The sequence below is a fragment of the Lontra canadensis genome, unplaced genomic scaffold (assembly GCF_010015895.1).
Source record: "Lontra canadensis isolate GAN:19392208 unplaced genomic scaffold, GSC_riverotter_1.0 scaffold92, whole genome shotgun sequence".
NCBI classification, from domain to species: Eukaryota; Metazoa; Chordata; class Mammalia; order Carnivora; family Mustelidae; genus Lontra; species Lontra canadensis.
In genome coordinates this window covers 1697121-1711643 of record NW_022631086.1, presented here as the reverse complement: position 1 = coordinate 1711643, position 14523 = coordinate 1697121, and the positions used below count along the sequence as shown (strand labels likewise).

The 14523-nt window shown below is 42.2% G+C and overlaps 1 protein-coding gene across 7 annotated transcripts in view; it reads right to left on the bottom strand.

Moving 5' to 3' along the window:
• ESR1 (estrogen receptor 1) overlaps nt 1-14523 on the bottom strand; it is a 395092-nt gene that overhangs the window by 31389 nt on the left and 349180 nt on the right. For all 7 annotated transcript variants that reach the window (XM_032836367.1, XM_032836368.1, XM_032836369.1 and 4 more), the window contains one exon: nt 5804-5937. In XM_032836367.1, coding sequence (XP_032692258.1) covers nt 5804-5937 — 134 coding nt within the window. The remainder of the gene's footprint in view (nt 1-5803; nt 5938-14523) is intronic.

Here is a 14523-nt window from a genome sequence, read left to right as displayed (position 1 = left end):
AAAGAACATTTTAAAAACATATTGACTGTAAACATTGAGGATCATTAATTCTCAACAGTTGAAGGCTTCTGACAGGAACAGGCCTTGGAAATTGCCAATGGAAGGCAGTTGTTGGCCCTGGCAAAGTTTTGATTATATTATCTCTTGAGTTCTTTGTAATGCCAAGTTTCCTCCCCAGGGGAGCCTTCCTATTGTGATTTTGAGATAAATGGTACTTCATAGTTAAGTGACTCATTGTCTCCTTCTCTCTGGCTGACTGGGTTCTGTAGGCAGTGGGCTCAAAGATTGGAAACTTTGCCTGCTACAGACTTCTGGTGTGACTTGAAATGAGTTTAGGGTCTCCACTAAACCACTGAAAATTTGGTGTGGCACAGACTTTGTCATTGGAGAGGCCCAGCACTCAAGAAAGCCTCTGCCTTCAGCTCAGGTCATGATCTCAGGGTCCTGGGATCGAGCCCCACATCGGGCTCTCTGCTCAGCAGGGAGCCTGCTTCCCCCACCTCTCTCTGCCTGCCTCTCTGCCTACTTGTGATCTCTGTCAAATAAATAAATAAAATCTTAAAAAAAAAAAAAAGAGAGAGAGAGGAAACATTCCTTGTGATGAGAGCTTGTCATAATCAATCATGAAGTATATGCTTCTCTGCCCAGGGCTCTGGTGAACACATCTAAAGCGAGTAAGTGTCATAGCTTCAGCATCATGTGCTTTGTTAAGGCACCAAGGTGACGACGTTCACCATATTAACCAAGCAGAACTAATGACAGACAAGAACGGGCACCATGTTTATGGTTATGTTTAACATATATGCTCCTGGTCGACATTCCATACCCCTTGTTTTCTGAAGTGAACATCAGGGTACACATTTTAGAAATGGGGCCGTAATTCTTTCTAGTATTTTGTTTTCCTTTTTGTTCTACAGGTTTTTACCTTTACTCCCCTCTATTACTCCACCAGCTGAAAGAGAAACTATGTCTGAAGGTAGGTGTGATAAACAGGTAATCATGAGAACAGTATTTCCATAGAGTAAGACATTTCAGGAGGGAGGCAGGGATCCAGCAGGCCCAGGGCAGACTTCGGGTACCTGGAGCTGCTTGTGAGCCAGGAGAGGAAAGCGGATCTACTGTGAAACAGGGGACAGGGGAGCTGGAATCTGGGGTCTGATGGGTTCTCCAGAGACCCAGGGGGATCAAGTCACCAGGGAGTGAAGGATGAAATGCTCTTTGAAATTACTGGGGAATATAATGAACTGTGGTCAGTAACAGGTTCAGAAAGGGGCAGAAACAATTATTAAGTTGAATTTTGAAGGCCAAACCGAACACCTATTAGAGATTGTAGACTTACACATATTAAGCTTTGATGGGTAAATTCTTCTGAGTCTTGAAAAACACTCACGAAAAGGGTAGTGATCCGAATGGGAGTGGACTCTGAAGGACTTGTGAGACTCTCATGGTCGGGGGAGGTGGGAGGGGAAATGGGAAGAAACACAGTGAATGGACCAGTGAGAGCTCTGGGAGTTGTCTGTCACTCACCGTAGCGTTTTCATCAAGGTTGCCAACATTAAGGTTCAGTTAACAATCAATTATTACCCATGAGATCAATCTTGCTCAAAAATTTTTTTCAATACAATTGAACAGCACAATTCAGCAAGTCTCAGGGGAAGAGTCACTGTCTCTGTTATTAATATTATCCTTCCATCCCTGCGTACTTTGAAAGCCTAGCAGGAAACCTTTAAACTGAAGTACTTCATTATACACATAATTTATATTATATATATGTATAAAGGTGTAAATAGTCAGTTGAGCATCCAACTCTTGGTTTCAGCTCAAGTCATGGTCTCAGGATTGTGAGATCTCTAAAATAAATAAATGTATCTTTTAAATAAAAAAAAAAAAGGTATTGAATGGCTCCTTTTTTTTTTTAAAGTAAGAGAGAGAGAGTGAGTGACCACAGGCACATGCGAGCCAGTGGGGGCAGGGGAGAGGGTGGGCGGGAAGGAGCAGAGGGGGAGGGAGAGTGAGAATCTTATGCAGGTTCCTCTCCAATGTTCAACTGACTGAGCCACCCAGGTGCCCCCGGACTAGCTCCTTCTGAACTGAGATTCTTGAATGATGGTGATGGCTGTCATTGATTGAAGGCCTACTGTGTTCCATAAACCGCACTCAACATCTTATATACAATTTTCCTTTTAGATCACAGTAACGCGAGGAGTTTTTAATAGTTTAATAGTTTGAAGTTATCTAGATCAGGAAAGGATGACATGTTTCGTAATGGTAGAAAGAACATGTGATAAATGGGAACTTTCCAAGACCCCATGGTCATGTCCAGCAAATAAACATCTACTGAAGGACTGAATGGCGTGACACCTATTGACAGTTCACAGGTTAAAGACTGTGAGAAATGTTAAAAAAAAGTTTATATAGTTTATAAGGAAATCGGGATATACATGCATGAAGAAGCCATCCAGGTTACATTAAAAAACTGAAAACACAAAACCAAAAAACAGTGCCATCCGTTTTTGTGTATTTAGCATAAAATTTCTGAATTAGTGAACAAATGAATGCTATCAGTCAACCGATCGACCAAATGTTAGATAGTAGGGTACGGACTCTAAGAACTAAAATAGTTTAGTGAAGGGAATCATTATGGACTTGGGTGGTCGCAAGATTTCCTGAATGAGATGAGGTCAGAGTTGGGTCTGGAAGAATTATACTGGAATTATCAAGAAGGACTAAAGTCTCACTGAGCAGGGGGAATAGGGAAAACAGGCACAGATGACCCCTTCCTGGTCCCTGGGTCCCTTTCTTCAGCACCAGCCCTGCCTCCTGTCACCATTCCCTCTCCACCTTTTGCCCTGCGCTCATCTGCTCTGCTCCCGTTTCCTTCTCCTGAGTTCCGCCCAGCTAGTTCTCGGAATGCCTTGGAGCTGGCACTGATTTTGCTAAAGCAAGTCTGGATTAACCAGGAATGCCTCTGTCCTTGAGTGGACAGTGGAAAAGTCGTGTTCGTCCTATGAATGATTCTAGGCTTTTGTAAGCAATGTAATGAATTATTCTTAAGGAGGCATAAATCTTGATGAGTATCCCCCATTCCAAACAGCTGTGAAGGGGCTTCCCATGGAAATGTCAGCATTTGGGAGACCCTCTTAGAAGCTGCAGAAAGTCACTCCTAGTAGTCCACAGAACAACCTTTCAACTACCCTTTGGCCTCCGCCTCAAAGTCAAGGCCAACATATACACTCTCTCAGATTTTGGTGACAGGGACATAGCACACAGCCCAAAGCTCCCCCATACACTGAGGTCTTATTTCCCAGGAATCAGAAAAGCATCTCCCAGCTCAGCCTTCCTGAATCTTTTCTAACTTGGCTTCTGTCCGAGATTCCTGGAATGACCGTCCCTTTGGTCCTTATCTCATGACAGGGGAAGCACTGCCCTAGTGCGGAGTCATGAATTGGTTGGGCTTTTAGAAAAATCTGTACTTTCAATTGTGGGCAAAGATTGTTAGGATTGTAGGAACCTTCCTAGGACTGACTGCTTTTTTACTCTGAAAACTCTCCCAGCACCACACCATTGTGTTTCATTCTTGTCCTCTCTGGTTCTGTTTTTCAGGAATAATATGACACACTAAGAGCTGTGCTCAGCAGCAGACCTGCTTTTCCAAACATAGCTCACTTCTGGATTGAAAAGAGTGGTTTCACTTTTTACAGTTTGCGAGACAGCTTCTGTTTTGTTCCTGCCTGTGAGCCAGCAGCACTGTCCTTGACAGAAAAGACACACCACAGCCCTGAGATCTCTCTCAGGAGAAGGACAACGGTAAACTCTGTCAGACTCCAGGGCCTTGTGTTTGCAAACTAGTGTTCTAACCCTGCAAGTGTAAGGAAGGAAGCTCACAAAAGATTCTGAGGAAGAAGGAGAAGAACAAGGACAGCACAGGAAAGATTCACCACCATGAGGAGGAGTCAGGTGTTGGTCCCAGCTCTGCAGTGGGAAATCTGTTTTGAGATTCTGCGGCCAGTCTCTCACAAAGACTTTCTTGTGAGGGCTGACATTTTTTTTTTCCCTCTGGGATTTAAAAAATCCTGGGTCTATGCATTCAATATTTTGATGGCCAAAGTCTTGCCCTTTTTTAATATAATATTTTAAAAACCCTACCCTGTCATAGGAACAAAACAATAAGGTAGAAAGAGGCTACACAGATTTGAAGGGAGTGTTTTTGGTGACCAAGATCAGAGCATCTACTTGTGTGGGTTATATAACTCCAGCTAATTTTCGCTTCCTGTCTGGGGTACTATTTCCTGGTAAAAGTGGGAAAAAAGTCCCAGCACTTGATAGGCCTGCTTTCCTTGAAGTTAACAGATTGCCCACAGGAAAGCCGACAGCATGTGCCAGCCCTCCACTGAAGAAGGACCAGGTTCAGGGCCTGGCACAGTGCAGCCGAGTGGCATTGCTCCCAGAACTCTGTTCCAATAAAGAGCCATTGTGGGATGTGAACCCTTCAATGTACCAGACAAATGACTGAAATGAAAAGCACAATGCATGTGAGTGGAACCAGAAACTTGAATGGGGCGGTAATCACTTCCTCAGTGTGGGTCACAGCGTTTCTCAGGTAACTTTGTTCCGTAATTCAGTCCTTGCCTAGTGGAATAGTACAGATTTCCATTTATCAGTTGATAAGTGAGGATGATTACTCTCTAACCATGAGGCGATATAGGTTCTTAGCACTGGAGGGGAAGGGAAGTGGAAAACGGCTAGGGGAGGTGTGGAAGGGTGGGTGTTCATCGAGAAGAGACAAGACATATGAAAAGAGAAGAAAGTACTGATTCTCTTCCCATGTGATCAACACAAACTATAGTTCAGCTCTCGGGAAACTGGAAGCCCTATCTGATTCTAAACCAGGCCTAGGACTTCAAAATAGCTACAGTTTCTATGTGAGAGTGAGGTCTGAGGCATGAAGTAGGGAAGGGGCGGGGACAAAGGCCCAGGCTAAAGGCATCTACTGTGTGGCTGACACTCGTCTGTGGAGCTTTGGGTCCCACAGTCTGGGTATCTAGTGCTTGGATCCAAATAGTGAGGACCAGGAGGAACATGGTGCTCAACTGGGCCCCAGTTTCCATCCGGGTGACCTGGACCAACTCTTTACACAACAGGTGACTTTACTGCAAACAAAACAAACCAAACCCCAAACCAGATGCCATGGTCACCTACACTTTCTCAAATGAATCAATCGGAAGGCACAGTTGAATTCAACCCCTTACAACCCAGGAAAGCCAATCTTTTGGCTGGACCTGCCCTCCGTGTGCCTCAGTTTTAGGACCAGGTGTTTTTGCCTCTGAGCCAATTATATTTGTCACCTAATCAATTTTGACCAGAAACATGGCTGGTCTCAAAGAAGCCTCTTTCCTTAGGATCTGGAGTTTGATACTGATCCCTTGATCTACGTACTTCCCGAGCTATGCAACTATCAGCAATCTATGCCTATACACTTGTACCACTTCGGTAAAAACATCCACTTCAGACTACATAAATAAAATTAATAGAATGAAAACAGCACAACTATCTGTGAAAGGATGCAAATATTTCAACAAAAAGCCATTTGGTTCAGTGTCCCATTTGGGTTCTCGTCAGTCACCGTATTTGACCCATGCAGGATCCACCTCTCTAAGCAGTCGACAATGACAAGAGATTTGATAAGTGTGCGTCAATTCATGGTTATGCCTTTACGTAATAGGCAGCTTGTATCTGACTGAAAATCCAAATAAAATCTTTCTTCCAGTAAGCTAGCAGTAAATTCCCCATGTTATCAACTCACCGGAATTAAGCAAAATGATGGATTTGAGGCACACGAACTCCTCTCCCTGGACATTCATCATACGGAACCGAGATGATGTAGCCAGCAACATGTCAAAGATCTCCACCATGCCCTCTACACATTTTCCCTGGTTCCTATGAAAACACAGCAAATAAAAAGAAAAAAAAAAGTATTAAAGCACAGAAAAGCTGGGGCTCCTGTGTGGTTCAGCTGGTTGAGTGTGACTCTTGATTTTGGCTCAGGTCACAATCTCAGTGCTGTGAGATCAAATCCCACATTGGGCTCCGGGCTGTGCAGGAAGACTGCTTGAGATTCTCTCCCTCCTTCTCCCTCTGCCCCTCCCCTTGCTCACATGCTGGCTCATGCTCTCTCTTTCTCAAATAAGTCTTAAAAAATAAATAAGGAAAGCCCAGAAAGCTTTCAGACCCATGGTAAGATTCATTTTCATAAAAATCTACTGGCTCCAAATCTGTAACAAAAAACTGTAGTCCATTCTCTTCATGAAACATGAACATACCATTTGAATTCTTGAAGACAAAAATAAAAAGTTTTTCCATCAATAAAACATTTCACTTCAAATTCCTAGAAGAGACATATTGTTCAATTCCCAAATCTGCCATGTTCAATACTGAGTTCATCAAAGACAACACAGGCAGTACCTTTTCTAACATCAGTCATAGAAACTTTTTTCTAGATAGGTCCACTGATGCAAGGGAAACAAAAGCAAAAACCAACTACTGGGACTACATCAAAATAAAAAGCTTCTGCACAATGAAGGAAACAATCAACAAAACTAAAAGACAACCTACTGAAAGGGAGAAGATATTTGCAAATGACATATCCAATAAATGGTTACTATTCAAAGTATATTAAAAAAACTTAGACCACTCAGCAACCAAAAAACAAATAACCCAACTTAAAATGGGTAGAAGGCATGAACAGCCATTTCTCCAAAGAAGACATACAATTGGCCAATAGACACATGCTTGACATCACTGATCAGGGAAATGCAAATCAAAACCATAATGAGATATCACCTCATACCTGTCAGAATGCCTAAATTCAACAACACAACAATAGGTGTTGGCAAGGACGTGGAATAAAAGGAACACTTGTGCACTCCTGGTGGGAATACAGACTGGTACGGCCACCGTGCAAACACTATGGAGGTTCTTTAAAAAGTTAAAAATAGAACTACCCTATGATTCAGCAATTGCACTACTGGGTATTTACCCAAAGAATTAAAAAACCCAAATTCAAAGGGATACACACACCCCTATGTTTATAGCAGCATTTTTTATAATAACCAAGATATGGAAGCAGCCCAAGTGTCTGCTGATTGATGAATGGATAAAGAAGTTGTGGTACAGTTATACAATGGAGTATTATTCAGACATAAAAAAGAGTGAAATCTAGACATTTGCAACAATATGGATGGAGCTAAAGGATATAATGCTAAGTGAAATAAGTCTGTCAGGAAAAGGCAAATTCTATTAATATGTGGAATTTAAGAAACAAAACAAATGAGCAAAGGGGAAAGAAAGAGACAAACCAAGAAACAGACTCTTAACTACTGAGAACAAACTGATGGGTTACCAGCACAGAGGTGGGTGGGGGGATGGGGGATACAGGGAAAGGGGATTACGGACGGCACTTGCTGTGATGAGCACTGGGTGGCGTATGGAAGTGTTGAATCATCATTTTGTACACCTGAAACTAACATAAAAACTGGACACTAACTGGAATTCAAATAAAAACTTAAAAAAATACAGAGTTCTTCAATCTATGGGTAATCAAAGATGATTAAGATTCAGGTAAATGATTTGTCTAGGTATTTATTGATCTGCTACTATATTCTTTGTGGTAGTTATGGGAATAAAAACAGGGCCTCTACTCTCAATATGCTCAAAACCTTGAAATAATATAATCAGGTTTAACAGACTTGTATAAAGTGCTTTTGAAATATAGAAGGAAGTATAATAAGGGACTGTCCCTGGGCTGGAACCATTCATGTTGTCAAGGATGACAGGTAAGGATTCGCCTAGTAGGTGGCATTTGAGTTGACAATTTAAGAAATGTAGGCTTTCATGGAGCAGGAATATGAAAGCATCATTGGAAGAGGGTCTTAGACATGGACAAGAAGAGCAGAGTGAAGGTACAAAAGAGACAAGGGGTTAATCTGAGAAAGGAGAAAAAGGTCAGGTGATGAAGGATGTCTTACGTTATAAGAAACTTGGGTTTTTTTTCCCTGTGCAACAGAGCCTTAGCCTCGATGATTTAACACTAGTAGTGGCAATTATTAAACAAGCAAACCTGAAGGTTCATAACACATTACATTTAAAAAATAAGGTATTGGGGGCGCCTGGGTGGCTCAGTCATTGGGCATCTGCCTTCAGCTCAGGTCATTATCCCAGGGTCCTGGGATTGAGCCCCACATCAGGCTCCCTGCTGAGCAAGGAGCCTGCTTCTCCCTCTTCCTCTGCCTGCTGCTCCCCCTGCTTGTGTTCTCCATCTCTCTGTCAAATAAATAAAATCTTTAAAAAATATATAAATAAAAATTAAAAAAAGTATTGATAACTTTTCCATAGGGTTGTTGCAGAAGTTCAATGAGATAATACATGTGAAAGGAACTCCATCTTTTTGTTCACAGGCTGAATTGGGGTAATGTTGTCTTTGAAGGGGACAAGAAGAATTTAAAATATCCTATGCATATGCAAACACATATTTGTGAAAAATATAATAATTTAAAGCATGGACAGTAAGCACATTGTTAAGCACTTTGTTTTATTTTTAATTAATGTATTTTGGATCCTTTATCAACTGTTCTTAACAGCTGCATAACTGTTTCTAATAGCATAAGTTTGCCCTGAACGATGTGCAAAAATTTTTTGAACCATTTCTTTGTTGGCTAACATTTCACTTGACTTTAAGTATTTTGCTGTCACAAACATTTCATGAAATAACTATTCCTAAGTTTTTGTCTTCAGACACACGAATAGAGAGCTATTGAAAAATTTCTGTAAGTAGAATTGCTAGATTAGAGGACTTAAGCATTTTTAATATTGGTAAATAGTTCAAACCTTGCTGCAAAAGAGCTTGTACCAATAGGATTTTGGTAGAAAAATATGTTGGTATAAGCTTTTTCTCTAAGATTCCTGCTCTTTTCCTTTGCTGATATTTTTCTGTTGGGTTATTAGTCATTTTCAGGTTGATTCTTAACCACTCTTTATATTGTAGCCCTTTGCTCTATGTGCATTCAATGCTTTTCTACTGGATTGTCATGTTTTTCTTTCCTTTTTTTTTTTTAGGTGTTTTCTTTGGCAAAATATTTAATTATTACATAATTGATCTGCCAAGTTTATTGTTTAGAACAGTATATCTTGCTTGAAAATTCCCTTTCAGTAATATATAAAAAATTATCTTTTGTTTCCCTCTAGTACACTTCCACGTTTTCATACTTAAATATTTCATCTTCTGAGATTTATTTTTTACAACAACTGTACTGAAATATAGTCACATATCATATCATTCATTCATTTAAAGCGTACAATTCAATGGATTTTAGTACAGTCCCAACACTGTGCACCTGCTGTTCAGGGTTTACTTTGTGTGATATTGAGACAGGATTCAGCTTCATATTTGTCCCAGGCAGCTAGATAGTCTTAACACCATATATGGAATAAATCACCGATGTAAAATATACTAAGTACTTTCAATAAATCCATTTCCTTCTCACAACTGCCCTTTAAAGTGGTAGTATTTTTGTTATTGTCCAAATGAGGGAATTAGGACTCAAAACTATTAAGTCAAACCATACTATCTACCACCAGAGGAAAGACTTCCAAAAAGATTTTCTTTGTCTTCCTTTTTCACCCTACTTTAACTCATACTTGCCCATTATATACCAGGCCTTGTGCTAGACATAAAGGTATAGAGAAGACAGACATGGGCCTTGCTCATAAAGAGATCCAAAACAGGAGCAAGACAGACAGGGAGAAAAGACAGGTGCAAGGCCATGGGCTACCTTCCCCCAGAAAAAGTACAGAAAGAAAGTCTTGCAACTAATGTCAGCCTGCCCACATTTAACCCACATGTATTGAAACAATTGCCATAGTCTTCTCTGATAAAGGTAAATGAGATTTTAGATGACGTGTTTAGAATGGCATGTGGTACACAGTGGCAGCTGTATATAGCTATTCCTAGGAGACATCTGGATAAATGGAGCCACAGATGTTTATGGAGAGGTTGGCCTTTTTACTGAAAGTATCCAGAAAACAATCGCCACAGTGCATTTTGCTTTGACTGTGGCATTCGGGTTCATGGAAGCTCTCTAGAAACACGGGAATCTTTAAAAGCTACGTTATACAACAGGAGGTTGAGACCATGGTCACATCGTAGCGTGACTTGGCCCAAAGCAGGGACAGCACACTACAAGGGAGTGTTTCTTATCCTGAAGGTGATTTTTTTTTTTTTTAAGTAGCACATTTTCTTTCTAGTGAAAAAATAAACAAGGATAGGGGAAAATGTTTGGAGGATGAAGCTTTAAAAATAACCACCCATAGCCAAAATAGAGAAATGTTCGTTTCTCGGTGTAAAGTTCTCTGTTTACTCAACAGACTGCACACAGGCAGGGGAGGAAATCTCAGTGTGGGCGGGAACCTGTGCTCACCTGCTGTGAGCAGAAGTTCACTTCAGAAACCGAGAAAGTGGAGCCCGACCAATTCTCCTTCCCCTGGGTCCCTTCTCAAGAGTCTCCCACATTTTCTCAGGAGAAGCTGGTTCTTAAGTGTCTCCTTTTTCAGCCCCTTCTCCCCGGACACGCTGTCGAGTGAGTGTGTGTGAGGATGAGTATGTCTGAGTGTGTGAGAGCATGAGTGTGTGAATGAGAGTGTGTGTGAGAGTGCGTGTGAGTGTGTGTGTTTGAGAGAGAGAGAGTGACTGTGAGCATGGGTGAGTGTGGGTGTGCGTATGTGTTTTTCTTTAGAGGATATGGAAGGAGCAGACATTAAGTATAAATCATTGAGCCATGAAAAGACAACCCCAGGGCTTAGCTTTCGTGCAAACAAAAGTGCTTCTCAACTTTGAGGGCTCCTGGGGGATATTCATTCCAATAAAGCTACAGTTTTCTAAGCAGTGCTGAAGAGTCTTGAAGAACTTTACACTGACATCTCTATAAGATTAAACTCACTGTCCTTTCAATGGGGAAAACTCACTTGCTCTAAACACTTCAGCCAATCCACTATCTGTGTAATAAATTAAAAATATGTGCTTTGAGAGGCACCTGGGTGGCTCAGTTGGTGAAGCGTCTGCCTCGTGGTTTCGGGGCTCAGGTCATGATCTCAGGGTTGTGAGTTGGAGCCCCTGAGTCAGGCTCTGTGCTGGGCGTGGAACCTGCTTAAGATTCTCTCTCCCTCTCCCTCTGCCCCTTCCCATCGCTCTCTAAATAGAAAATAAGATAAAATAAAATAAAATAATAAAATAAAATAATAAAATAAATAAAATAAAATAAAGTATGTGACCCTGCAGGTGTTTCTTCACTAGAACGTTGCCCTCTTGGAAATAACTGCCTGGTTGCGTGGAAGAATGGGTTTCCCAAGAGTGCTGTGGGCACGGGAGAAAAGGCTGGAGATGTGAGCTAGTGAACAAATGACATGTCATCCTCAGATCAGGTACAAACCGATGTGGCCGTCAAAGGGTGGACAGACACTTGTCGCCTGCCTCACACAAAGGGACCCTTCACTGTGCACTAAAGTCATTACATGTTGGGGTCAGGGCTTCCTTTTCAGAGTCCTACTGAAATATTCTCTACTAACCTCAAGGAGCCAATCAGACTAGAGCATTTAAGTCCATTTCAGACAGGATGGAAAAGCCAACAGCACCAGAAATCGGTGATTACTAAGAATCTGGAGGTAAAGTTACTACAATAAGACAAATGAAGTGAAATCTGTGAAGTGTTCCTAAGGTGGAGAAACATGTGGGGTATAAAGACCAAGATTTATTTATTTATTTTTTAAGATTGTATTTATTTGACAGACAGAGATCATAAGCAGGCAGAGAGGCAGGCAGAGAGAGGAAGGGAAGCGGGCTCCCTGCTGAGCAGAGAGCCTGATGTGGGGCTCGATCCCAGGACCCAGAGATCATGACTTGAGCTAAAGGCAGAGGCTTCAACCCACTGAGCCACTCAGGTGCCCCCAAGAGTTATATTTAAAGGAAGCACAATCATATAGATCAGAAGCCATTTACCAAGCAGACCAGCCCATAACCCCCACTGTGGGACATGACAGCCTGACAGTGACCTCCACCCATAACATCAGTCCATGTTCAGAGCACCTCAGAATCTCCTTGTGAGATTGCTCTGCTCCTTACCCTCTTCAGATGCAGTCCGTCTGCACTTAAGTAGTGCGAGAAGGAACAGAACTTGAAAAAACATTTGCTCATGGCATGTCCTGGAAGTTTCTCCTCTATAGAAACGAAAGCCAGTTTTTCAGGCACACTAGGTACTATTCCTCTACATGGGAGATAAAAGAGTCCTAAGGCAGATAGGCAGGTCAAACCTGTCCTTGTATATCTTCCAAAATAATCTTACAAAATTCCCCATAGCCTCTCCTCGTACGAAAAGACATGGAATAAATGGAAACAGAGAACCCATGAGATCAATGTAAGACTCTTAATTGATTTGTCCCGCAGAGAGAGTGCAATGTAGATAGAAAAAGATTACAAATTAAGATGCTGTCTAAAATCAACAGTGGCAGGTTTGGGTGTATTTTTTTTTTTAAAGATTTTATTTATTTATTTGACAGACAGAGATCACAAGTAGGCAGAGAGGCAGGCAGAGGCCGGGGGGGGGGAAGAAGTCTCCCTACCAAGGAGAGAGCCCGATGCGGGGCTTGATCCCAGGACCCTGAGATCATGACCTGAGCCTAAGGCAGAGGCTTTAACCCACTGAGCCACCCAGGCACCCCTAGGTTTGGGTGTATTTAAAGAGTTTCTGTATCTTTGATGCTACAAAAGCTCTCAGCACGTGCTCTGAGATGCTGTGACTCCGTAACTATTCGTATGATCCAGAGGTTCAGAGAGATAACTCTCTGGCATGTGGAACAAAACGCTGAAGATGGCAAATTCTAAGCAGTACAGCCTGAAAGATGCAAAATTTTAATGTCTCTATCTCATGGCGGATTACTGGAGAAGAGAGTGGTTTAGACCTTGGTGTCTGACTACCTACGTTCACATTATGCCACATCTATTTACCAATTATGTGACCTTAAACCATTTATTTAAACTGTGTGCCCGAATGCACGTATAGACAGAATCATCCACATGAGACTGTACATTGAATGAGAAATAATTAATCCATTGGGATGTGATGGCCGTTTGATCTAGCAGTTTGCCTATGTGGATCAGTAAAGACACAAGACTGGTCGTGGGGCAATGCCATAAAAAACATTTGCTCCCTTAGTGCCAACTAGCAAGAAGCAGATACAGCAAGCTGGAAAGGTCTGTCACAACGTGGTGGCGGAATATCAGATTAAGTCGTTCTCTGAAACAAATGCGAAGGCAGCCCACGTACCTGGGGAAGTGAACAGAGTCCGAGTGACGGTGTGCAGGGGACACTACAGCTGCCTTAAGTAAATATTACAGAGGGGAGCTCGGGCTGGGATTGAATGGTCCTTAAGCAGAACTTAAGCAAATGGGGAAATCCCCAAGATAAACAGTGCTCAAAGTTGGGAAAAGCCAACTGCTTCTGGCCATGAGATATTCAGAGATGAGACTGAAAAGGATCTGGGTATGAAAGAGCTAGGGGGTTTCTCACATTACAAAGTAGCTCCATGTTCAAAGCACTTCCAGTGAGAAGGGGTGACACTTACAGGGTGGGACCTCCCACCTGAGCACATTGTTTCAAAAAGCCTCAAGGAGTCACCAGAAAATCTGGAGGGAGGGGCCAGAGGACAAAGAAGCAAATAAGAGCATCAGACTTGAGAACCAAGACTAAGAAAGTGCTTGGCTGTGGTTACAAACAGATGGAAATGACAAGAGCAAACAGAAACCTGACTTTTTTTTTTTTTTTTTTTTGGAGACAGCTGTACTGCCAAAGAAATCACAGGCTGAATTAAAAATCCAAAAGCCTTGGGGGTGTCTGGGTGGCTCCGTCGGTTAAACGTCTGTCTCTTGATTTCGGTCCAGGTTATTCAAGATCTCAGGATTGTAGGATAGAACCCTGTATCAGTCCCCTCGCTCAGTGCAGTCTGCTTAAGATTCTCTCTCCCTCTCCCACGGCCCCTCCCCACTCCTCTCCATCTCTCTCTTAAAAAAAAAAAAAAAAAAGAAAAAGAAAAAAAGAAGCCTCTGAGTTTTTAAGCCTCCACCCCTAACATTTCAGCTGCTCAACATAGTAAAGTTTATTTCTTTCTTAGTCACTGTCCAATGTAGGCAGCTTCCTTGGTAAGGTGACTTTCCCATTCAGGGACCCAGGATCCTTCTGACCTCTAGCTCTTCCGTCGAGGTCCCTGAAATGTTTGTTACATGGGCAGCTGCTGGGGAAAGGGATGAGACAGGCACAGAAGAGCACAGTAGCAGGAAGTGCTGAGAGCTCACCCAAAGGACCGGCTTCTCCCCACTCACTACAGATGTGGCCGAGAAGAATAAATGCAAAGAAAGAACCTTCCAGAACGTGAAGCCAGGGTGCATGGAGAACATCGGAAAGCTCCTTCTTCCTAGAGAAC